The 25,674-nt window shown below is 57.1% G+C and overlaps 1 protein-coding gene across 1 annotated transcript in view; it reads left to right on the forward strand.

Annotated features, from left to right (window-relative positions):
- Positions 1-25,674, forward strand: part of CACNA2D4 (calcium voltage-gated channel auxiliary subunit alpha2delta 4) — a gene marked incomplete at both ends in the record, with an annotated part of 96,299 nt that overhangs the window by 19,657 nt on the left and 50,968 nt on the right. Inside the window, 17 exons of the mRNA XM_082849509.1 lie at positions 890-971; positions 2,266-2,382; positions 5,605-5,664; positions 6,287-6,449; positions 6,660-6,791; positions 10,811-10,871; positions 11,465-11,615; positions 12,387-12,461; positions 12,725-12,814; positions 12,890-13,003; positions 13,310-13,388; positions 14,310-14,459; positions 15,539-15,615; positions 16,438-16,518; positions 17,158-17,232; positions 20,626-20,712; positions 21,207-21,278. Coding sequence (XP_082705635.1) covers positions 890-971; positions 2,266-2,382; positions 5,605-5,664; positions 6,287-6,449; positions 6,660-6,791; positions 10,811-10,871; positions 11,465-11,615; positions 12,387-12,461; positions 12,725-12,814; positions 12,890-13,003; positions 13,310-13,388; positions 14,310-14,459; positions 15,539-15,615; positions 16,438-16,518; positions 17,158-17,232; positions 20,626-20,712; positions 21,207-21,278 — 1,666 coding nt within the window. The remainder of the gene's footprint in view (positions 1-889; positions 972-2,265; positions 2,383-5,604; positions 5,665-6,286; positions 6,450-6,659; positions 6,792-10,810; positions 10,872-11,464; positions 11,616-12,386; positions 12,462-12,724; positions 12,815-12,889; positions 13,004-13,309; positions 13,389-14,309; positions 14,460-15,538; positions 15,616-16,437; positions 16,519-17,157; positions 17,233-20,625; positions 20,713-21,206; positions 21,279-25,674) is intronic.

Genomic DNA, 25,674 nt, shown 5'->3' on the forward strand with positions numbered 1-25,674 from the left:
AGTCAGAGCCCACCTCTGCCAGGAAGCCTTCCCTCACCACCACCACCCCTCCCCCAGCTTCGATGGTGCCCCTTCAAACGTGGATGGCGCCCTCTGTACGTGGAGGGGTGTCACTCTAACTAACTGTTCCACAAAGACAAAGACTGGGCACCGCTCATGCCCGTGCACGATGCCCAGCACATAGTAGGGCCTTGATCGTTGTCGGTTGAGTGACCGAACGAATGCTGACCTTGGCATGATCACGTGGGGGAACTCCTTTTGCTCCATCTGGAGGGGCTCAGGCACAGCCCCGTGTGGCCTCACCCCCAACCAAGGGTGGGATCTCGGGGCACTTGTGGGGGCGGGTCTCCCCGTGAGGCTGCCTCATCCTCCCTGCCCGCCGGCCCCGGCCTCTCAGACTCGGCTCAGAGCCTCAGCCTCCCTGCCTCACGCGCCCTGCGCAGGGCAACTGGGGGACGACTGGCCGAGGAGCTGCAGCTGTGTGGGTCCTCAGGGTCCCCCACCCTGCCTGGTCAACCCTGACCTCGTCCCTTCTTCTCCAGCCCTCAGGGGGCGGGGGGTAGGCTTGGCTCCTGGCGGTCAGCCCCTGCCCCCCAGCAAGGGTGTTGGGATCACAGTGTGGCTGCCAAGCCTGATGGGTCCTCTGGGCCCCTGCCCTGGCCGGTGTGTTTTCCTGGGTGTACGTCAGGGTGTGTGATTGCGTGTGTGCATCTGTGTATACGTGTGTGTGTTATGTGTGTCCCTGCGTGTTTGTGTGGGTTTGTATATGTGCACCAGTGGGTGTCTCTGCATGTAGACACTTGCCTCCTGTGTGTGCGCATCTCTGCGTGTGTCTCCTTGTGTGTGCTCACGCGTGAGTGCACACACACGTACTCCCACCGTCCTGCAGAGTGAAGCTGTGGGCAGACACCTTCGGCAGGGACCTGTATGACACTGTCACCAAGTACTCGGGCTCCCTCCTGCTGCAGAAGGTCAGTGACCGCCCCCCCTCACCCTGGGGCTCCCGGGGCAGCTGGCGTTAAGCCGTCCTGGTGGAGAAGCAGGACGTCTGGGTGTGAGGGCTCTTGGGGGTCATCTAACCCAACCCCCATTTCAGATAGGGAAACTGAGGCCCAGGGAAGGGAATGATTTGCCCAAGACACAGAGCAAGTCGGGGGGTGGGGTGTGCAGTACGGTCGGGTGGCCAAGAGTGTAGTGTCAGCTCAGGGGCCTGGGAAACCCACACCTAGATGGGATGGGGGGAAGAGATGGTGGGGTGAGGAGCAAAGGGGAGAAGAAGCAGGAGCTGGTGGACCGGACACAGGCCTGCTGCCTCGGGGCAGAGAGAGGTCGGTGGGAAGACCCTCGGACAGAGAGCCGCCCACCCAGTGCTCGACTGCCGCCACGTCTCCAAGCACTAGAGAGCCACCGGGGCCCAGTGAGTCCAGTCCGGCCCTGCCTGGCCCCTGGGCAGGAGCTGAGCTGCCTGTGCACAGGCTGACAGCCGGCTTCTCGCTCAGCCCCCACAAGCTCCCATCCCGCTGGTATCCCGACTCCCAGGCCAGTGTTGAGGATGGCGCTGCCGTCCTGCTGCGAGTCGCTGAGATCAATAGTCACCATCTCAGCCTCACTGCAGCTTCAGCACCTTTCTCTAAGTGCTGCGGAAAGGGGAGCCTCTGGCTTTTGTGGCCGTGCTTGTCCCCTGCCCCAGGCTGGGGGCCCGCTGTCCTGACCGCAGGGCCGCAGCAGCAATGCCGGCTCCCCTCGCCACCCCACACAGGCTCCCCCACCCTGTGGCCGTTCTGGGTAAAAGTCTTGCACGTGACGCATCTTACAGTTTGGGGAACTGAGTAACTCGTGCCCAGGTGGCACCCAGGACACACGGTGAGGGAGTACCTCCCGGGGGCCCAGGTGGCGACTCAGCGGCCCTCTTAATGCCCCCAGGCCCACTGGCTGAGAGTCAGGCAGCACCCGCCCCTGCAGTGCATGGGGGGCACAGACACCACGAGCCTCACAGCCCCTGAGAGCAGCCCCTGCGCTGGCTGTGTGACCTCGGTCAAGTTCACGACCTCTCTGGGCCTCAGCCTCCCTCTGAAGGATGTGAATCAGAGGACATCTGATAAGAGGTGTCTCTCGTCGGTTGTTGGGGGAGGTTTTACGAGGACGGAGGGCCATCCTGGCCCCAGTGTGAATGCACCAGTGGGGAGGATGGAGGCCGCCGGCAGCCGGGGATGGACGTCCAGGTACAAGACGACAGGTGCGTGTCTCTCCACGTGCCCTGAACAGAAATACAAGGACGTGGAGCCCAGTCTGAAGATCAAGGAGGTGGATGGCTTGGAGCTGGTGAGGAAGTTCTCAGAGGACATGGAGACCATGCTCCGCAGGAAAGTGGCGGCCGTCCAGGTGCTCAGGCCTGCAGGCTGGGGGTCTGCCCGCCCCGGACACGGAACCCCTTCCCTGAGCCCCGCTACACCACCTTCTCCTGCCTCGTAGCCCATGAGCCACAAGACCCTTGTAAAGGACGGGGTGGGGGGCAAGCGGAGAGTGGGGAGGGCCGGGCGGGCACCCTGCCTTAGGGACCAGCCTCCAGGGTTGGAGGGTCAACCACGGTGCTGAGAAGGACCTGCGTCAGGACCTGCGGTTCAGTGATGGGACAGAGCAGAGCAGAGTGAGGGCGTAGGAGTCGCGGGCTGAGTGAATGGCGGGGGCTGGAGGGTGGGAGCGTAGGGGGGTGAGACCGGGTGGCGTGAACTCCCTCTCTCCTCCCCCAGCCCCTCCCCTCCTGCCACACAGACCCACCCTTCATGGCACCCAAGTGCTGCCCTGATGGGGGCCCAGGGCCCAGGTGTTTGGTCACTGCACAGCCACCTGGCTTGGCCTGGTAGAAACGGGACGTGTCACTTCCCTGGCATGAAGTGCTTCCCTGACCCCTGTGGGGACCCGGCTGGTGTAAACCAGCAGGTGCTGTGTGCCAGGAATTGGCCACCCCAGACCAGCGTTATCCCAAAGGAACTCCTTTGGGGGGGTCCAGGAGAACAAGGAGGGAGGAGAGGGGTCTGGGCTGCGGACCCGCAGGGGAGGCCGAGGCTGTGCAGAGGATGGGCGAGGGTGGCCATGGTGGGGGTCAGGCTGCAGCCCCACCGCTGTCCGCCCATCTCCCCGCCTCCCCGCAGGTTGCCGGGGCCCCCTTTCCCACCTGTGACGATTTGCAGCCTCTTCTCTGCAGGCTTAGGGCAGGGGCTCTTAGCGTCAGGAAGCAGTGAGGGATACCTGGGGACCACCCACAGCAGGGGAGGCTGACCCCCAGAGAAGCCAACACAGTAGTAACACCCGCCTCCTTCAGTCGGCTGGCCTGGGCGGACTGCAGACACCGGGGCACGGGGATGCCTCTCTTTAGGTGCCAGCCCTCCTGGCGCCAGAGCACAAGAGGTCCTGAGACACCTCCAGAGCCCAGGGCGCTGGGCTCCGGGGGCTCCAGGGGCACCGCATCCTTTCCACGGCCTCAACACGGAAAACCAACCCGGGGGGCACTTGCTCTGTGGACCTTCTCCAAGCCTGAGGCCCTGCTCCCTGCTGGGGGTGCCCCCAGGGCCACAGCCACGGACCCTTCTATGAGGGTGCCCGTGGGGAAATTGCCTGGAGAGCGGCACTCAAATAATCTTTGCCCCGTGGAATTTCTTCATCACATCTCGGCATTGGGGGTCGGGAGTAGGGAAGCAAGGAGGGCCCTCCCTCCTTGTTGGGGATAACGCTGGTTCTGCCCAGTGTACACGAGTGTCAATAGAGGCCCGGAGGGCAGCGGCGCCCCCTGGCAAAGCCAGCTTAGGAGCTCTGGCCTCCTTTCCCCCACCCCCGGCTTTACTGAGGTATAATTGACAATCAAAAGCTGTGTATACTAAGATGTACAACCTGATGACCCGATATACACATCCATTGTGAAACAGTCACCCCAACCAAGCCAGCCACCTTATCCATCACTCACAAATGGTAATTGTACTAAGGATACAACGCATTAAGGATAAATGGTATTTTCCTCCCTCCCTTCCTTCTTCCCTCCCTCCCCACCCCTTTCTTTCTTTTTGTATGAGAGGTGAGAACGCCCAAGAACAACCCTCTTAGCAAAGGTCAAGCACACCCTACAATATTGTCACCTAAGCCACCTTGCTGTGCATCAGCTCGCCACAATTCACTCATCTTGCACAGCTGAGACTCTGCACCCCTCGACCAGCGCCCATTTCACCCTCCCTCAGGCCCTGGCAACCACCATTCTACCCTCTGTTTCTAGGAGTTTGACTAGTTTAGATCCACACGTAAGTGACTCCATGCAGTATGTGCCTTCCTGCATCCAGCTGATTTCACTTGGCCTGACGTCTTCCAGGGGCACCCAGGTTGTCACAGATGGACGAATTTCCATTTGGAAAGAGCCCAAATGTCCACCAACTGATGAGCAGATAAACAAAAATGGGCTATCCATAAAATGGAATATGATTCAGAAATAAAAAGAAATAAAAAGTGGGCTATCCATAAAATGGAATATTATTCAGAAATAAAAAGAAATAAACAAAAAGTGGGCTATCCATAAAATGGAATATGATTCAGAAATAAAAAGAAATGATCCCACGTGCCTCAGAGCAATTAAGCCCGTGCCCCACAGCTACTGAGCCCGTGGGTCACAACTACTGAAGCCCGTGCGCCTAGAGCCCGTGCTCCGCAACAAGAGGAGCCACCGCAGTGAGAAGCCCGCTCGCCGCAACTGGAGAAAGCCCGCGCGCAGCAACGAAGACCCAACACAGCCAAAAGTAATAAATAAATTTACTAAGAAAAAGAAATGAATACATGCTAAACGTGTCTGATACATGTTAAAATATGGATGAACCTTGGAAACATTGTGCTAAGTGAGAGACTCCAGACACAGAAGGTCAGACACTGGCTGACTCCACCTTTGGCTGCTGAATGTGTACAGACTGAATACAGAGAGAGAGACAGACACACATACACACATTTCAATAGACTATTTTTTAAAGCAGTTTCAGGTTGACAGCAAAATTGTGAAGAAAGTACAGAGAGTTTCCATTTACCCCCCGCCTCCACAAACACAGCCCCCCCAAAACTATCCACACGCCCACCAGACGGTGTGTTTGTACAATTAATGAACCTACACTGACACATCATTGTCACCCAAAGTCCGCAGTCTGCACGAGGGTTCGCTCTCGGTGGTGTACGTTCCGGGCGTTTGGACAAACGTATGACGACGTGTCTCCATCATCAGAGATCACACAGAGTAGTTTCCCTGCGCTAAGAAATCCTGCTTGCCGGCTACTCATCCATCCCTCCCCAGAAACCCCTGGCGACCACTGAGCTTTGTGCTGTGTCCCTAGCCTCACCTTCTCCACAATGCCATGTAGCTGGAAGGACTCAGTGTGTCACCTTTCAGACTGGCTTCCTGTCCCTGTGACATGCACCTGCCTTCGGGCTACTGTGACTAGTGATGCTGTGCACATTCGTGCGCAGGTGCTGGTCCGAGAGTCTGTCCCCAGTTCTCGCGGGTGGGCCCTGGCAGTGGACCTTACGGGGCCTCTGGCCTCCTTCCCGCACTGACTCTCCCCTTCCCATCCCCGCCTGCAGAATCTGGTGGAGGCTGCCGAGGAGGCCGACCTGAACCACGAATTCAACAAGTCCCTGGTGGTGAGTCGTCCCCTCCCACAGCCCTGGGAGGTACGGTGCCTAATGTCCCAGCGCCCAGGGGCTGGGGCCGCCTGAGGGTGGGACATGGGGTGGGAACTGCATAGGCCCGGCTCCATCCTTCAATGTGCACCGGTTTATATGAAGCTGCAGAGGTTTGATTCTGAACCACTGTATCTGAGGAGACATTTATGGCTGGCCGGAGGCCAGGCTGCAGGCCTTCTCTTCAGAGGGAAGCCCCCTGAAGGGACCCCCATTTTGTCCCCCAGGAGCCCTCCCCCCTTGCAAGATCTCGGGGTGCTGGCCAGGCTGCCTCCGTCTGTCCACCTCTCCCTGAATCTGTGTCCGCCTGTCAGTCTCCAGCGCTGGCTGCGTCCACATACGCCAAAGTGGGGACTGAAGCCGTAATCTAGACAGTTTACACCAAAACCCAGAAGAGTCAACCATCCGATCCAATGTCTGGATGGGTATTTGCCCCGAATCAGTGATCGTGGCCGGAATCCTCCGCCAGTGTGGACGTGGCGGTCAGTCTGTCCGATATCCATCACGTGTGACGCTCTCTCTCTCTCTCTCCCCTTCCCCTCCCTGGGCCCCCTGCCCTCCCATCTTCTCGGGGTCGCCCTAGTTTAACTATTACAACTCTGTCCTCATCAACGAGAAGGACGCAGGTGGCGCCTATGTGGAGCTGGGGGCCGAGTTCGTCCTGGAGGCCAATGCGCACTTCAGCAACCTGCTGGTGAACACGTCTCTGAGCAGCGTGCAGCTGCCCACCAATGTCTACAACAAAGGTGACCGCCGGACCCCAGCCCGCAGCCCCGCCCGGAGCAAACGGGGATCCCCGGGGAGGGGGAAGAGGAGTGCGGGTGTAGACAGCAGTCGTGGGCGGCGTCGCTGCAGGCTGTGGGCACACGGGTGTGTGTGCGTGTGTGCACGCGTGTTCCGCGGGGGAAGACTGATCTCGTTTCCCCTGCACTTCCTCCTATAATCTTACCCTTCAGACCCGGATATTTTGAATGGAATCTACATGTCCGAAGCCTTGAACCCTGTCTTTGTGGAGAACTTCCAGAGAGACCCGACGCTGACCTGGCAGTACTTTGGCAGCTCGACAGGGTTCTTCCGCATCTACCCAGGTGAGGCTGCTGGGAGGCATCTCCACGGTCCTCGGGGCTCCGTCTCTGGGAACAAGGCGACGGAGGCACTGGAGATGGACCCTGGTCCAAAAGCGCCTCCAACCCCACCTCCGTCCCCTTCACAACCTGATAAGCACACTTTCAAGCTGATGAAGGAATGAACAAATGACGCCTCGGTAAGCAGCCAGTAAGCGCCCACCTGGACGCTTGTCCTGTGAGAAGCACATGGGAGGCGGAAAGGAGGGCAAAGCAATTCCCATTTCACTGGAGAAGTGGGGCAGAGTCACTCATTCAGCAGCGGGGAAGGAAGTGTCACAGGCTAGCGGCCAACCCAGCAGGCAGCGGGGAAGCCCCCTTGTCTACCAACGAACAGAAAACAGAAGCCCCTTGCACGGGGCCTCCAAGAGCTCTGCCTTCTTTTATTTCTCATTTAAAACAATTCACCACCACAGCTCATGCCCACTCGTCTTATTTTAGCCCCCTGTCCAGAAAGCCTTAATATTGCCCTGTTTTCTGAGATAGGAACCGGAAGGTGTGACTGGCCAGGGTTCTGGACCTCCTCAGGCAATAGAAATTGACAAGAAATTCAGGCAAGGCTCTACTGGGGCCCCTGCTGCGGCAGAGAGAGTGAGACAGCAGGTTCCCTTGCTCGCTCCCTGGGGGGTGTAGGGGCGAGGCGAGCTGGTTCCTTATATGGGGTGAGGGTAGGGGTGTGTCCAGGGGTCGGGCTGGACGGACGGCTTAGGTGTTTTGCCCACCCCCTTTCTGGTGTTGAGAGCAGGGGGCATGCCCAGTACCCTGCTTTTGCTCCCGCCCTTCAGAAGTGGCAGTTGGGTTTTTTTGGTCTTTTTGTATCGTGTTGTCCATAATTTGCCCCAGCTCTGCAGGCACGCAGGTATTTTTAGTCCCTCATAGTTTCTTTGCTGCTGGAGGAGACTCTCTCCAGGTGCAAGCACTGCAGCAGAGGGTCCCAGGTGCCAGGTCCCAGCCTGTCTCAAAGAGTCCTGAGGACAGCCATGTGTGTCCCCTGGGCCTCTCTTAGGAGGAGCACAAAGTGACCTCAGGGCTCACCGGTCCCCCTCAGTGGTACCTCTTGTCTCTGCCCAAATCCACAACAAGCCATTTGGTTCTTTTCCTGTTCTCTGGAGTCTTGATGAACAAGTTCATCCCTCTTCCATGAAACATCCCTTCAGATACTTGAAGACAACTCCCATGTCCCTCAAGCCTTCCCCAGGGTGGAAATCCCACCACATTGGGGCTTCCAGAGCCGTCAACTTGTGTGCAAACACAAAACTTGCCCATTTGTAAACCAGGTTGTCGCTCTTGCTGCTGAGTTGCAGGAGTTCGCTATACATTCCGGATATTTCCTCCCATTCTATGGGCGGCCTTTGCACTCTGTCGACTGTGTCCTCTGATACACGGAAGTTGTTGCCTGTGCTTTCTGGTGTCAGCGTAGTGTTTTAGTGATTGTCTGCTTCTAAACATTTTTGTATTCCCCTGTGATTTCTTCTTTGATCTCTCAGTTATTTAACCGTGTGCTTTTTAAATTTCCAAATACATAGGGATTTGATATTTATCTTTTTAGTATAAATTCCTAGTTCAGTTGCTCTGCAGTCAGAGGACACAGTGTATGTGGTACTGATTATATGAAACTAGCTGGGATTTAGTTAATAGCCCAGTATGGCATCACGTTGTGTAAATATTCCATGTGTGCTTTAATCGTTGGATGAAAACTTCTGCTACGTCATTAGATCAGGCTTGTCGACCGTATTGTTTAGATTTTCTGTGCCTTTGCTGGTGTTGTGTCTGCTTGACTCTTGTTAGCCCTTGTGGCACCTTTCAAGTCTGTTGTGTGTGCTTTCATAGCGTGACACCAGTATGTCCCCAGCTGGTATTTGCCAGACATATATATTTTTTCCATCCTTTTACTTCCAATCTTCTATGTCATTTTGTTTTAGCCATATCTCTTGAAAATAGCTTATAGCTTTTTAATTTTTATGCAAACTGACAACCTCTTTTACCATTTCGCAAGTTAAGCACATTTCCATGTATTATGTTGATATATTTGGACATGCTATTATCTTATTTTTTAAATTTCTACTCATCCCTCTAGTTTTATGTTTCCTTTCTTCGTCTTTTTTAATGATTTATGTTTTTTGATAAATCTCCCCTACCCCTTCCTTCTCTTTTTTCTGTCAGTTTGGAGCTTATTCCTCTGTTGCCATTCTTTTAGTAATTAGCCCTGCTGTTTTATCAAGCTTTTTTTTTTTTTTTTTTGCGGTACACGGGCCTCTCACTGCTGTGGCCTCTCCCGTTGCGGAGCACAGGCTCCGGATGCGCAGGCTCAGAGGCCATGGCTCACGGGCGCGGCCGCTCCGCAGCATGTGGGATCTTCCCGGACCGGGGCACGAACCCACGTCCCCTGCATCGGCAGGCGGAGTCCCTCAACCACTGCGCCACCAGGGAAGCCCTCAAGCATTTTTAACATGAGCTATAACAATTAAAATAATATTTCCACCCTCCTTGCAGTCAAAAAAGGACTTTAGAACTCTCCCACTTGCACCTCCACCTCCCCACCCTGACTTATTTTCATCTAATGTTTCCCTGTTTTTATCCCTGCAAATTAGATACTCTCACTGTTGATATTTGATACAAACATCCCTTGTTTGAGTTCCCAGGCGCTCTCTCTAGGTTCTGGGAAAGCAAGACCACAGCAATGAACATCACTCCCACAAGACTCCCAGGCGAGCAAAGCTTTTTATCGAAAGGAGAGCCGGTGCAGCAGAAGGAGGGAAAGGGCGCCAGCTCCCTGAGGACGTCTAGGGAAGGGGGTTAAAGGCCGCGCCGGGGAGGGTGCAGGAGCCTGATCAGCTCGTGCTCGATTCTCGGGTTGGCTGGCGTCCGGTGAGGTTTCGGGCCTCGTCCACCTGGTTTCAGCCAGTCTGGGGCCCACGTGCCCGCGGTCAGCAGTTCTCATCGGTGGTGTCCGCTTCCTGCAGAAACAGCTTAGGAACGTGTGCAGGCCTTTCTCTGTGTCTCTCAGGGAACTGGGAGTCCGGTGACTCTGCTAGGTGGGGGGTGATCGCCCGCGTTGTCCTTTGGAAACCACGTACTTACATCAGTGGAGCAGAGACAGAGCTCATCTCTCACTCCTGTGGGTCTCCGTTCACTGAGCGCTTTGCTTCACTGGGCCTGTGGAGCCCTCTTGCTAGAGGCCGCCCCTCGGTCCTTTTCCACAACGGCCACGCTCTCGCCTCCCTGTCTCAGCAGCGCCCGTCATCCCGGGAGGATGCATCTCATGGTTCTTGCCTCGCTGCCTCTCACCCACAGGGGCCTGTTTCTGACGCACGTGGTGACCTTGGCTTGTGGGGCCCGACTTGGGAAAGCTTCCCTCGAGAGGGTTGACCTCTGTTTCTGCTCGGGGTTGAGGGCACCCCACCCGGGACCACCAAAGCCCTCTTCTAAGGTTTGGGTTCAGAGCCAAGAACTTCCGCTTCAGCTGCCCCTCTCCGTTGCTGTGCCGGGAATCCGTGTCAGACCTGCCAGGTGCTGGGAAGGCCTGACCTTGGGGAGCTTAGTCTTGTAGCCAAATCACCCCCCCCCTGCAGCTAACAGGGAGGGCGCAAACACCAGCAGCTGATCTGCCTGGAGGCAGGTGGGCTGCAGCTCAGAGCCCCGGCTCTCGCCTGCTCTGTGCACGCTCTGCTGGATGGCAATGACGCTAAATAAAAGTCACACCCCTGGGCCTCCCAGTCTAGTTTGATGGGAAGTTTAGCCCCACCGATGAGTCCCAGGAACCACATGGCTGGGTGGGGGGGGCGGGGTCCTACCTATGAAATTAACCCAACTCTGGATCGGGGCCGCTGGGAAGTGAGTGTCCCTCCAAGAGCCGGCCGCCCTCAGTTCACAGGGGCTGACCCACTGCCCTGGGGGTCCTGGCGGTGCCGGGTGTCAGCACCCAGGCAGAGCTCTGGAGCAGCCTCTCGGGCTAGCGAAGAAACCAGACTTTCCTTCCCCAGGCATCAAATGGACGCCTGATGAGAACGGGGTCATCACCTTCGACTGCCGGAACCGCGGCTGGTAAGCGTCCCCGGGGCGAGGCCTCAGGGGCCAGCATCTTTCTGTAGCCTCGGGTGTTGCCTCGTTCTCCTGCCCTGAGCCCACCCCCGCCCCCAGGGCCGCAGGTAGAACTAATCCAACACAGGAGAAGAAGAGTGTCCTTCTGCATCCCTCTCCCCCGACCCCGTCCCCCACAGCTGCTCTGCTCCAGCCCTGACCGCATGTGTCTTCCCTGCCCCAAACCTCCTCCCAGGGCTCTGAGCTGTCTTCGCACCAGGCTCTCCCCTCCGTCCTCACCCCTCCTCTGGCAGATCTGTAACCCAGTCTGAGGGGGCAGCCAGCTCCCTCCCTTCCCACTGCCGGCACCCCGGGACCGGGGCTGGCCAGAAACAAAGAGGGCGAGGGTCACCATGAGCACTTGAGCACTCGATGGGCACAGTCCCAGCCACGGCAGCCGAAATGGCTCCAGAGCTGAGTGGTTCCGGACCTGAGAAACCCTGGGCGTTGGCCTGAACTTTGAGCCAGAGTCTGAATGGAAACCAGGGAGACCCGGTCGGCGGCGGCTCTGGCTCTGGCTCTCCCACCGTCGGCCTGTCCCTTCCTTTCTGCTAAAGGTACATACAAGCTGCCACGTCCCCGAAGGACATCGTGATCGTGATGGACACGAGCGGCAGCATGAAGGGGCTGCGGATGGCCATCGCCAAGCACACGGTCTCCACCATCCTGGACACGCTGGGGGAAAACGACTTCGTGAACATCATCTCGGTAAACTCGGCTTCCCGTTCCAGAAAACCCGTCCTCTGCCTGCACCGGAATGACCTGTACTTACGGCCACCCGATGCTTCGTGCTGTGAAGGACCCTATCCCCTGAAGCTGGGACTCCCCACCCAAGACAGGCTTCCAGGCGTCCACAGTTTCTGAAATTACGTGGGAAACGCATATGTCCGTTTCTCGGAGTTGGTAGATTTACTCAGGTTCTCAGACGAGGCTGGGGTCCAGTCCAGATGAAGGGGTATCCGAGTAGATCCCTAACTCAGCCCCGCCCATGTGCCCTTGCCTGGCGCCACCGGGGAGAAGCCTCCTGCATCTGCAGGATGGGTGATCCCAGGGCCCTATTTCCGTCCTCCCCAAATCCAGGCAGGTCGGGAGGAGGGGCCAGCAGCCCCTGGTAACTGCTTTCACAGCGACTCTCCTGAGGGTCGCTCCACCTGCCCCCAAAAGGTGATGAAGTGGAGGGACAAACAGAAGGAAACGGGAGAGGAGAGTTAGGTAACTCCTGGTCTCCGTGAGCCCCAGGGATGGATGGCACCCAGCTGGCCTCCTGGGAAGATGCCGAGGGCCAGGATTTGAGGGAGAACGTTTAGAGTTCAGGCCCTACTGTTCCCTCCCCTCTACTCAGAGAAAATTGCCCAAAACCTGGGGTCCCCCAAGGTCATATTACACAGGGGCCCGGGTGACCCCACCCGGGGTGAGTTGTGAGCTCCGTCACTGGGCCCTGACTTTCCCAACTGATCTTGTGTGTTCTGCCCTCTGCAGTACAACGACTACATCCACTACATCGAGCCTTGTTTTAAAGGGATCCTGGTCCAGGCGGATCGGGACAACAGAGAGGTGAGTGTACCTGTGCTGGTCCAGCATCTCCATCCAGGGGTGAGGGTGGCCTTGCACCCGGCCACTCACACCCTCTCGGCTTACCCTGGGGACATCTGAGAAACATCTGCTGCAGGGGTCCAGCCATGAAAGTAGGGGGTGGGTCCTGCAATCTTGTTCTTCTGGGCGAATAGCTCTGCGCAGCCTCTGAAAGTACGACCAGAGGGGAAGTTTCCCTGGTCCACTGACCGGCTGACCCTCCCCCATCCTCTTCCCCGGGACAGCACTTCAAACAGCTGGTGGACAAGCTGATGGTCAAAGGTGTGGGGGTTGTGGGCCGAGCCCTCAGTGAGGCCTTCCAGATCCTGCAGCAGGTACGGCAGCTGGCGGAACAGGGGCGCTGGTGTGGTGAGGGGAGATGGGGAGTCATGGCCACGTCCTCCACGCAGTTCCAAGAGGCCGGGCAAGGAAGCCTGTGCAACCAGGCCATCATGCTGATCACCGATGGGGCCGTGGAGGACCACAGGACAGTGCTGGAGAAATACAACTGGCCGCACCGCAAGGTTCCTCCCTGGGTGGGGGGCCGGGGGCCGGGGGAGCACCTCCTTCTGCCGTGTCCACACGCCCCACCCCGTGAGCCCCAGGCCCCGAGCGAGGGCACGGTAGAGACAGAAGACTGCTGGCTGTGAGCCCCGCCGGGCAAGCCTTCACGCCGGGCGGGCATCCCGGCGAGCCTGGGCCCCAGGCCCTTCCTGATGCAAAGGGGTGAAAGTGCGGAATCCAGAGACCCGGTCCCAGATTCAGACACAGACACGGTCAGGCCCCTCGCGGCCGGGACTCTGCTGAGTCCACCGTGTCTCGTCCACCAGGTCCGGCTCTTCACTTACCTGATCGGGAAGGAAGTAAGTTTTGCTGACCGCTTGAAGTGGATCGCGTGCAATAACAAAGGTGGGTGACGCCCCGTGAGGCAGGGCGTCCGGCAGCCTCACCTGAGCGCAGGTGGGAGGGCATCCCCGGACCCCGCAGGTGCTGAGCCGGGCCTCCCACAAAGGGACCCAGAGCAAAGGTGACAGCATCCGCCCCCTTCCTGCTGAGACAAAGCAAGACCCATGTCGATCGCTCCCTGCGGGGCTCCCACCCCCATGGCACCTCCCGCAGCGCGCCTGGAGGTGGTGACTCCCGTTCTGCTGTCTCTTCAAATAAGCCTTATCCAGACTGCCACACGGAAAACCATGTAGACATGGGCCCGACCTTTCAATGTCAGTCGTCTCTGATGTCCAGCCTCCATTCCTGCTGCTGCAGATGAAGCCCGTGTGCTCTGTTTCTGCTCCAGACAAAAGGCAGAGGCCGTCATTTTCTTTAGATTAAGGTTTTATGTGTGGCAGCCCTCATCTGTCTCTGGCCAGAACCCAAGACCCGGGCCTCGAGGTGCCGACTCGGGTTCCTCGATCCCAGCAGGACGTCCGAGAACCTGCTGTGGGTGGCTGACTCTCCCGGCCCTAGGGGGTCGACGTGGTCAGGAAGGCCCGGTCCAGTCGGGGAGGCGCACACATGAGCATCCGGGACAGAGCTGCCTGCAGGCACCCCTGAGGACAGCCCTGCGGGGAGTGAGGGGTGGCCTCGCGCCCTGAGTTGAGGTCCTGCTGCTCGGGCAGGGGGAGCCTCAAGGTTCTGCCAAGTCCAGGCAGGGCCAGGCCTTCGTGTCCCCGCAGCACCACTGGCCTCCAGCTGCCCCGGGAGAGGGCAGCCTTGGGAAAAGTGGTACCTAGTGGCCCAGGGCAGCTCCCAGCCAGGGGCCCGGCCAAGAGCCGTCGCGGCTGGGGGTGCGCAGGCCCTGCATCCACAGCCATCCGCCCCTCCCCTCCACAGGCTACTACACGCAGATCTCCACTCTGGCGGACGCCCAGGAGAACGTGATGGAGTACCTGCATGTGCTCAGCCGGCCCATGGTCATCAACCACGACCATGACATCACCTGGACGGAAGCCTACATGGACAGCAAGGTGGGGCCCCCAGGGAGTGAGAGGTGACCCCTGGGTTGGGAGTGGGGTGGGCAGAGCACGTCCTGGAGAGACACTGGGGGAGCGACACCTTGGTCCGGGAGCCCCGGGAGCAGACCACCCCCCAGGGCCGCACGCCCGTGGACAGAGCCGTCTGCTGCAGACTCATCCCTCCCTTTTCCCATAATCCTCACCTGCTCTGGGAAGAAAGGGGACCAACCAGTGATTCAGGACACTCCGGCTTAACCAGCGGCCTCCCTCGGGGCCCAAGTTTCCAACAAGACCTCCTGTAGTTCTCCCCCATGCAGAACCAGACACGGAAGGTAGACAGTCAGATGAGATGTCAGGGAAGGGACCTTCCTGGCATGCCTCAAACCCAACACAGACGCAGACACCTGCTCCAGCAGCGTCATAGCAGGCTGGGATTAAGAGACATCTGGAAATAGTGGCTTCGATAGGAGAGAAGTGTGTGTCCCCCTCACGTAAAAGGGGACACGTAAAAAGTGGATGACGAGCCCCTGGCCCCTTCCCGCTGCCCCCTGCCATCCCTGGGGTCCACATAGTCCAGGTGGCTAGTGGGGTCAGGACGACTGCGGACGAATTCTAGGCTTCAGGTGGAGGAAGGGAGGGGGCACACCCCACCTTTAAGAGAAATGTCCAGGGACTCTTACCTGACACTTAATCTGGCATTTCAGTGGCCAGAACCTGTCCCCTGTTGGCTCCTCGGCCTGTCCTCTTGCTGTCTGAGCCTCTGTTTCTGGGCTCATGCACAGATGGGCTGGTCCCACGGGTGCACCTCAGCCTTGGCATGGCCGAGACCAGAGGCCTGGGTGAGGCTGGGTGTGCTCAGGGGCTGGGCCGCACACTCGGGGCTCTGGGGCCCCCTCCAGCTTAGGGCTTCATTTGCTAAGTGACGTCAGCCCGCTCCCCTGTCCGGCCTTCCCCGCTCCAGCCTTTCCCCCAGCTGTCTTCATGCAGAGACGGGAAGCCTCCTTGGGGATTTCTTCCTCCCGTTGGAAGGTGCCCCTGAGTTGTGGTTGAAGTGGCGGCTTGGGTCCCCAGTCTGTGGACACTGCCCTTCGCTCGTCCCCCTGACAGCTCTCTACCCGCAGGCGCAGAGCATGGCGCTGCTGACCACCGTGGCCATGCCTGTCTTCAGCAAGAAGAACGAGACGGTAAGTGTCTGCTCACGAGCGGCTGCCCGGCTTAGAGCTCCAGCCGCTGCCTGGCGTCGTTAGACCTGTGGCTCTTGACGTGGCCTCAGAGCCGCCTTGGGAGGGTTTAAGGTCAGGTTCCAGGCCCTGTGCCCAAGTAGCCATGTCAGAATCTCTGGGTCGGGAGGGGATGGGGCAGGGTCCACACTTCCCGAAGCCGCCCCGTGATTCTGTTCCTCCAGCCTGGCGCTGACCCGCTGCTCTGGACTTGGGACCCTGGCTTGGGGATCAGGGCCAGAGGGGTCACCTGCCAGGCTTCCGGCAAAAGCACACGGAACCTGCTAGTGTGGGCAGGCCCTGGCTTGTTCGTAAAGGCTCTGGTGGGGAGTGTGGGAGCCGTCCGTCCTCTACCTGGCCTGGGAGTATTTCCTCACGGGCTCTGGTGGGGAGTGTGGGAGCCGTCCATCCTCTACCTGGCCAGGGAGTATTCCCTCACGGGCCCTGGGCGTTTCGGGGCCCCCAGATGAGGGGCCCTGGGATCCCAGTACTTCAGCCTCTCCTGTGAAAGCTCATATTTCATTCAACTTTGTAGTTCATTTAAATATTAAACTTAAATGTTAATACTGAACATTAATCTTCCCAGCGGCTGAGATTACTCCCGGGGCCTCTTCTAGTAGGTTCTAGATTTTTATTCCAGGGAGCTCTGCCTAAAATCTAACTGCAGAGCAAAGACCACCTTAGGTCCAAGTGGCCTCCTCTTCCGGGCTCTGGAAAGGCCGTGGGTTCAGTTTGGCCTCGTGCATGGGAAGCCTGGTCCCCCCTGAAGCTGGCATTTCCTTCCAGCGATCCCACGGCATCCTCCTGGGTGTGGTGGGCTCTGACGTGGCCCTGAGAGAGCTGATGAAGCTGGCGCCCCAGTACAAGGTGAGCCCGGATCAGGCCCCCAGGTAGGGTCACGGGCCTCCCAGGAGCCACCCCACCAGGCTCTGGAGGCTCCCTGCAGGCAGTGCAGCCAAGCTCACAGCTGGGACGGGGCCTGCGGCCGCCCCTCAGCCCCACCCCAATGTCACACCCCCGACGCCCTATTCCCCCTCTCCGGACACTCCACCCCCAGACATCCCCCCATCCTGCCCCCCACAACCCACCCCCGGACATCCCGCCCTTAGAGACGTTTGGGCACAGAGCAGGGGAACCGAAACTTGGGCCCCTGGGACGCTTGGTCACGGCAGCCGCGACGTGCTCTGTGGCCTTCGGCACGTCTGTGCCGTCCTGGTCCGCCTGCCCACCACGCAGCCCCATCTGGGGAGGAGCGAGGCTGTGTAATCAAAGCCCCAGAGCAGTGGTGGAAGGAGGCAGGTGGTGACGTTCGTTGTTATGGTCACTGCCGACTGGAGCAGCTGGAGCAGAATTCAGAGTGAGCGGCTGGAAGCTGCCCAGCTTGTTCATACTGTCGCCAAAACGGGGCTGTGAGAGGTGGTCTTCCCGCCCGTGGCCCCGCCCCCTGCCCGGCCCCAGTCCTCCTGCACACATACCCCCTGACCCCCTCCATCCCTGTCTTCCTAGCTCGGGGTGCACGGCTATGCCTTTTTGAGCACTAACAATGGCTACATCCTCTCACATCCTGACCTTCGACCCCTGGTAGGTACCGATCCTATTTGCCTCGGGGGTCTTAACTGTACGGGTTGTGGGGGTAGTTCATACAGACAGTTAAAACAATGAACACGCATTCAGCTCCATTGAAGAACCCGATGGACTACAAGAAAAAAATTAAGTCATGGTCCCTGTTTTCAAATTGCTTATGATCTAGCAGGAGAGACAAGGCAGAAATGCACGAACTAGTAGCAGCCAGTCTGCAGGGAGCCTGTCATGAGTGTGCAGTGTCCCTGGAGGACCCGTCCCCTTCCCCGTTGTCACCCCGTCAGTCACCCCACGCTCTGTCTTGGAGTCTGACCGTGTGTCCCCAGATCGCCAGGGGCCACCCCAAGGGCGTAAGTGCCAAGTTAACACTACAAACGGCAGGAGGCGTCCCCCACGAGCTGGGGAGCAGAGCTGAGGCTGCCCTGAGGATGTGTCCCCAGGGCTCCTGCCCCCTTCCAGCTCCCTCCATCCCAAGACGGGAGCCCACGGCATTTTAACCTGCGTTCAGATGAGCGGCCGAGGCCAGGAGAGAAAGCAGCAGCCTTTTATCTAAGGTGCTGCCTCCCCGGCCGGGGGGCTCCCCGAGACCTCCATCCGTGGCAGTAGTGTGGTTGTTGGGAAGCGGGGAGGGGAGTTGGGGTCCCAGCGGCATCGCGACCCTTCCCCTCCACCAGCCTCCTCTGGAGTCAAGGTTGGCACTGAGGACAGCAGCACCGCGGGCGCCTTTCCGAGCTCTCTCCTGCCCAGGTGCCATGGAGAGACCAGCCTAAGCCACATTGCTGTCCGTTTGGGTCAGACAGACGCTGAGTGACCAAAGGCCCCGATTGAGCTATTTAAGGAAACGCTAGGGGTTCAGAGTTGAGAGAGACCAGGAACACTGACCTATACCAGCGGGTCCTGTGGGGGGCAGCCCCAGGGCCAAGAAAATGACTCATTGGGGAAGAACAAAAATGTTGACCCTTTAGAATTAAGGGGCACCAGTCCCAAACCCGTCTTCAGCATCTATGCAGTGTGGATGAACATAAGGTTTCAAGCAACCCATGCGTACTGGGGGCCCGTCGCACGCCTGGCCTAGTCACGCTCCGAGACGCTGTCAACAGACATTTATGGTCCAGTCAAGGAAACAGGCTTACACAAATGAAACGACGAGAGAGCCGTACCACGCAGAACATTATCCCATACAGCAAAGCCAGCACAGCGAGATTCCTGTGGAGAGAGCGATCCATTCATGACAGGTGTCGAGGAGAAGAATAGCTGAGTTTAAAAAGAAAATCATAGAGGATACGCCTAGTAATAAAGGAGGGGCCGGAGCCATACTTTCGGCCTGAAATGTTTCCACGTCAGTGCCCAAACTAGGAGTAATGGAAGCGGAATTACGGTTTCCTGAGGAGCCCGGGACGGCCTTTCAGATATCCTCAGGAATTAGGAGGTGGCAACGAGCCGGGAGGGTCACTTCTTACTCAAGAGCAGCACCGCCCTGAACAGGAGCGCAGGGCAGGGCTGCTTGTCATGAGAATAGACTTTCAACAGGCCAAGAATGGGAACATCGTTCGAGCACAGGCAAGAAACTGGAGACACTTTCTTGAGAAAAGAGGAAACTTGCTGAAGCAAGATACACAGTGAAGGGGGACGTCAGCCATTCAAGCATCTGTGGGGGGCCTCGTCCTGCTAAACAGAGACCTCTGCTTAATTCCTAATGACCCTGATGATAAACTATCCTCTTCCCTTTTTTTTTTTTGTGGTACGCGGGCCTCTCACCGCTGTGGCCTCTCCCGCTGCGGAGCACAGGCTCCGGACGTGCAGGCTCAGCGGCCATGGCTCACGGGCCCAGCCGCTCCGCGGCATGTGGGATCTTCCCGGACCGGGGCACGAACCCGTGTCCCCTGCATCGGCAGGCGGACTCCCAACCACTGCGCCACCAGGGAAGCCCCTCCTCTTTACTTTTTTGATCTATCACCAAATTAAACCTGGGGAATGCTACAGACGTAACAGCAGATGACTTGACGATATCTCTCTTGGTGTCAGAGAGAGAGAAGTCAGGGCCAGAAAATGATAATAACACTCAAAGAATGCTGATGAATGGTCCTGTCGCGCTGGATGGAGGGCTTTATCGGGCTTTGCGGAATCTGTCTGTCCTTGGCCCTGCTCGCTCAAAAATTCTATCAACGAAGACTTCCCTGGTGGCGCAGTGGTTAGGAATCCGCCTGCCAGTGCAGGGGACACGGGTTCGATCCCCAGCCTGGGAAGATCCCACATGCCACAGAGCAGCTAAGCCCGTGCGCCACAACTACTGAGCCTGTGCTCTAGAGCCCGCGAGCCACAGCTACTGAAGCCTGCGCGCCTAGAGCCCGTGCTCCACCACAAGAGAAGCCACCGCAATAAGCCCGCACACCACAATGAAGAGTAGCCCGCGCTGGCCTCAACTAGAGAAAGCCCGTGCACAGCAACAAAGACCCAACGCAGCCAAAAATGTTTAAATCAATAATCAATAAACTGCACACAAAAAATTCTATCAACAAGATGAAAACACAGAAGGAGATGCCATGAGATCTCGAAGGTATGGCTAATACATGAAGGGAGAAAATTAGTATTCAGAAAGTATTCTTCTAAAACGATGGGCTGGAGCTAAGGAGATGAAATACATTAGGAATGCATGGAAAGTCGTGCAGCATACTCGATGCCCAAGCAGAAGATGGTAAAGCTGTGACTTAACAGTGCATCACAAGGAAGGTCAAGGGAATCTAATGGGCTGAAAACTCGGTTTGACCTGTCGGGCGAGGCAGCTGTCCTGGATTAGCAGAATCAGAGGCAGCGGTCAGAGCCGTACGATGTTTTGGTCTGCACGGTCACACCCCACCCCACACTGGTCAGACCCCATCTGAAATAGCGACTGTCCCAGGCACTCTGCTTCGAGAGTGACTTTGACAAAACGGAAGAGAATCAGAGGGAGCTGAGGCGTCTGCGAACTGGGAATGTGTAGCTCGGGGAGGTGACGTCTTAGCAGTGACGAGCATCCCCGAAAACCCTCAGGGGGGTCGGGTGGAAGCTCTCTCTCTGTGTAGCTCCAGGGAGAGGCCTAGGACCCGTGGGTAAAGTCACAAGGAGGCAGGTTTCAGCTCTGCATGAGGAAGAGATTTCTAACAACGCGAGTCCAAACCTAGGACAAGCGTACTCACGACGGGAGCTCCTTGGTGTGTGAGATACTCTCCCCGAGGCCGGGAGACCACCTGACTCAAAGGTTGGCAAGGGCCGCTCTGCCTTGGCGGGAACGTGGCCCGCACGACCACGAGGAGTCGCTGAGCTTCTCTGGGTTGTGACTGTGCCAGACAGGCTTTCTGGAAGGGCCGGGGCTTGTGTTAACCTCCCGTCTCTCCCCCTGACTGGCGCACTCAGTACAGAGAGGGGAAGAAACTGAAGCCCAAGCCCAACTACAACAGCGTGGACCTCTCGGAAGTGGAGTGGGAGGACCGGGCCGGAACCGTGAGTGGGCGGCCGGGAGGGGGTCGGTTGGCTGGACAGCGGGTCCCGGGGCCACAGGCGCTGAGCTCAGCCCCCTCCCTTGGCCCAAAGCAGAAGCAGTGCCTCTAATGGGCAGCCCTCCCACCGTCCACAGAGAGAACAGTCTCTTCCTCTGGGGCTGAAGGAGCACACGTCTGTGAGCCACAGAGTTCGGGTGTGAGGGCGTTTTAGGCTGGCCTGGGTGTTGGAAAACTTGCATCTCAGGGCTCGGCCACCGTGTTCCCTCGCCCATCAGCCCACTGGGAGCATCCTCTGAGTGAGCTCCAGAATTCCAGCTAAAGGGAACCTGGCAGCCGGTCTATATTGCCACCTGTAGCCTGCTTGCAGGAGAAGGGGGAAAACGCAGCGTGTCCCCAGGGGTCACCTCCAAGGCAGTGTTCATTGCTTCATGGTCCTGTGTGAGCCGAGTTCTATTATCTGTTCTATTACTAATTCTATTATCTTTCCCCCTGAAGCTGAGAACAGCCATGATCAACAGGGAGACAGGGTCTCTCTCCATGGACGTGAAGGTTCCGCTGGACAGAGGGGTAAGGCGCTCGAGGGAAAGACTGGGGTCTGCTCCCAGGAAGCGGCGTCATGGTTAACCGGGGTTGGTGGTGGTGACGAAGGACCTGGCTGAGTTCGAGCTAAAGCCTTGAGAGCTTGCTGGAGCCTGGAGGGCCCTAGTGGGGGGCCCGGCCCAGCGGGTATCGGCCCCATGGAGCACCGGCCGGGGAGCTACCGCTCTCCAGGGCCTGGTTCTCAGGGCCGCAGAGCGAGGCCGTGGCCAGCCCAGCCCTTCGCAAGTCTTCCTGCTGCCTGCCATGTGGCCCTTTTGTTGTTTATGGTGGAAAGGGGGAAAGTGACAGTTAATTTTGCCAGTCGTTAGCAGCTCTTGTAAAACATGTTATATGGGAAGAGGTTGAAAATAATTGCTACTCCGTAGAGCAATTTCCACCCATGGCAACCACAGATAATCAGGCCAGGTCCCCGCAGCCGTGCCATTCCTGTCACCACAGACCCGCGCGTCGCTTACAAAAGACCACTTCATCTTCTCGTTGAAAAGGTCCCCCTGCGTTTGCACTGACGGGGCTTTGTCCCTTGACATATTTGCAAATGTCACCTCCTCCCTCACGGCCACCCCCGCATCCCCTCCGCTGCCCATCGGCCTCTGCGGAGAGAACGCGGGCATGGGTCGGCAACAATTAGATCCAAGTTCTTCCACAAACACGGACCTCCGTGGAAGCCTAACAGGAAAGCGCTGGGAAGGAAAGCAACTCTGCATTCCTTTTAGATGCGTGCGCTGGTTTTCACTGGGACACGTCTCATTTCTGTGGGATCTGCCTGTTGTTTATAAGCTCTGGGCTGAGAGGGGCCTCCCTCAGGCAGGCTGGGCAACATCCCTGATGTCCCACCAGGCCCAGCAGGTCCTTCTCTTGATCCAAAAAGGCAGAGGTTTCTTCCACGCGCCTCCACCCTTATCCCAACCGGACCCCTGCTCCTGGGCACCAGGGAGCTCGCAGCCACCCGGCACTGCCCGAGCACATCAGGTGGGACCTGCTTCCGGGCTACAATGTGAGTTCCACGCACAGGGCGAGGTCTAACTCAGACCAGCTCGGGAAGGGCTCCCAGTGCCGCGTCCTCATGTGGCCTTCACGCTTCTCAAAGCGACCGAGGGATGGTCCTAACCAGATCCAGGCAGTCTGGACGTCTCCTGAAACCGCTGTCCAGCCCTTCAGAATGTGTTCACTGCTGTTAATAAACCGTCCAGGTAAAATTTGCAGTTTGACAAAGGCTTCCGGGCATGTGGTGCTCTGACATGAAGAAATAGGGTGATGCTGACCGTGGTCACGACCGGGGTGGACATTTCCCAGCACATCGAGTTCTCGCCTTACCTCCACTGCAACGAATCATGATGATGATGCCAGCTCACATTTATTAGAAGCTGGACTACACTTCATAAGCCTTCACTCACTTCCCACAACCCTGTGATGTATGTCCTGTCCTATCCCCATTTTACCGATGCGGAAATTCAGAAAGCAAAAACTTGCCCAGGGTGACGTAGACCAGCGGTCCCCAGCCTTTTTTACACCAGGGACCAGTTTCGTGGAAGACAGTTTTTCCCCGGATTGGGGTGGGAGGAGGATGGTTCAGGCGGTAACGTGAGCTGTGGGGAGCGAGGGGTACTGCGGAGGAAGCTCTGCTCACCCGCCCGCCTGCCACCCACCTCCTGCTGTGCGGCCCGGCTCCTAACAGGCTGTGGACCGCTACTGGTCCGCGGCGCAGGGGTTGGGGACCCCTGAGGTAGACGGTCAATCTCCAGGCCTGTGTGCTTGGGTCTGATTCTGACCACACGCTCCCGACCACGGCTGTGCAAGGCCTTCCTGTAGGACAGGCCCTGATTTCTCCACTCCCTCTCCAGAATGAAAGATTTCCCGGGTCTCTTTAGAGATGCCTTTCTGTCCCTTCTTTAAATTCACTGTCTTCTCCTCTCCCTCCACCCATTACACCATGACTCAGCCCTCTTTAATCAATCGTTCCTCTCTTTACTCTCTTGCCCGGAAGCTACTGTGCCTGCCGTGTAGGCGGGACACTTTGCTGGTACGAAGGACGCCATGGTGGAATCCAGCCTCTCACTGCTGTGGTGATGGTGTGCCCCTCCCTCAGCTCAGCCTATGTCTACCTTACGGGGTCCTCAGCAGAAACACCCTTCAGGTCTAGGCCCAGGGAGGCTCTCTGAGAGCATTGTGGGAATATCCGATATCATTCAAGCCATTCTCCTGGCAGGCCATAACCTGCTTGGTCATTTTCTCCGGGGGATTTTGCATGCGTCCTTATTTCCCAGGGATTAATTCAGACCTTTCTCCATCTCCCCTAAACTCCAGACAGGCACCTATGGTAGAGCTACTGAGGACAGTGGCAGCAGCCCAGCATGATTCGAGCAGGGCTCACAGACTCAAAAGCCTGCGGGGCCAGATCAGCCGAGTTCAGGAATGTAAATGAGAGAAGCAGACAAGCCTCCGTGCTGCGGAGCCTGGGAGCCACGGCAGGCTGCAGAGTGCGGGCCCCTCGGAAGGATTCGGGTAGGAATCCATGCTGTGAAGTGTGTGCAACTAATTCCAAAAATGTGAGAAACACAGTCTGGCCCAATATCTAGGGTCTCCAACTTGTGAGGAGCCCACGAGCTAAAGAGGCTTCAACCCTTGAAGCGAGAGAAGTGCACGGGGTGAGGTGTATGCTTATATGGCTCTTTCCCCAAAGGGCTCACCCCAGTCCATCTGGAATGGAACGACTAGAAGTCAAGCAGAGATCTGTTGTTATCATCTTGAAGTGTCAGAGAACAGAATTTGGGCTCCCAGAGTGTCGTAAAATGAGGGGAGATACCCCAGAAATGAGGGAGTCACAGGTGGGCTGGCCCTAACATATGTATGCAAGTTCCTCTCCAATTCCTGACTGACCTTGAAGCTACACATCTCCACGGGGACTCCAGGCAACAGCTTGAGAGCTGGAAGTCAGAGCAGGGACTTCACTGCTTCCTGTGGTCGTGGGGAAAATTTGGAGTCACGCCAGGGTGAGGAAGCTCCGTAAATACCTCAGAATTTTCTTTGAAAGCACAGAAGAACTACACCTTGGGAGCAAAGACTATGTCCCAAGACCAAGGGATTCACCCTAGACCTAAAGACAAAGTTGAAGCAGACCCACCCTAACAAAAATGTAATCCAAGTCTCTGCAAGCTCAAGGTGGTCAGCCAGTCATTTCTCTGCTGAGTAAAGTAGAAATCAACACTCCCTGGAGGAAGACAGAGTATCTACAACCTATTCTCCACAATAGCCAGTAGACACATGAAGAAACAAGATGACGTTTCCTTTCTTAACAAAGAGTTAAGAGAAAAAGCAGTCTTATTTGTGATCCATAGATGACCCAGCTATTGAAATTAGAAGAAGGACTTTCAAGCAGATATGATAAATATGCACAAGGAATTAAAGGAAAAGATGGTCATCATGAGTGAACAGATGGAGAATCTCAGCAGAGAAATATTTAGGATTTAATCAAAGAAGCAGGACCACTACAAATGATATGAATATAGGGTTTTATTGTAGGGGGTAGACCTAATGAAATGGTGGGAGCTGGTAAAAATGTCTACAGAAGGCAGGTGTCTCTGCCTCTAGTCATGAGCTTGAAGTCATCGTAGGTTGGCAGGGCCAGCGATTGGGAAGGAAAACTGGATGAGATGTGGGAGAAAGCAAGAACAACCTGGAACCCATGAGGAAGAATAAGCTAAAACCAGCATCTGTCTCTCACTATCTCCAGCCACAAGGATGTGGGACCTGCAGAAGGAGCTCGTGCCCTTCACCTGGGCCTGCACGCTCACTGGCTCAGATCTCAGAGAGACTGAAGGAGGAGGTCCAGTGGCAGCTGCCCGTCCCAAGAAGGGAGGCCAGCAGAGCAGAGTGAGCTGCCACAGGGCCCCATGTGCTGTACCCACCTCCAGTGTGTAACACGGCCGCGGCTTTGCTCTCCCTTAAATCTCATGCAGACTCCTCATCCGGCCAACCCTAATTTGGAACCATACAGGGAAGTGAGTCTGAAAGAATGTAATTCCAGCTTAGCTGACTTGACACAGTGCAAGACCAGCACAAGACCCAAGTGGAAATTCTAAAACTGAAGAGTGCAACCCCTGAAAGGAAATTCCTACAGGATGGAACTAACAGCAGATGGGAGGGGGAAAGGACAGCGAATGTGAAGACAAATAGGAATTATCCAATGTAAGGAACAGAAAGAAAAGTTTTTTAAAAAATTATTCTTCAGTTACCTGTGGGGTAATATCAAGTGGTCTAACATATGTCCTTAGAGTCCCAGAAGGAAGGAGAAGGGACAGAACAGAAAAAAGTATTTGAAAAACTAATGCCCCAAATGTCCTGAGTTTAGTGAAAAACATCAACC

This window comes from Leucopleurus acutus (assembly GCF_964270905.1).
Source record: "Leucopleurus acutus genome assembly, chromosome: 11".
Taxonomy (NCBI): domain Eukaryota; kingdom Metazoa; phylum Chordata; class Mammalia; order Artiodactyla; family Delphinidae; genus Leucopleurus; species Leucopleurus acutus.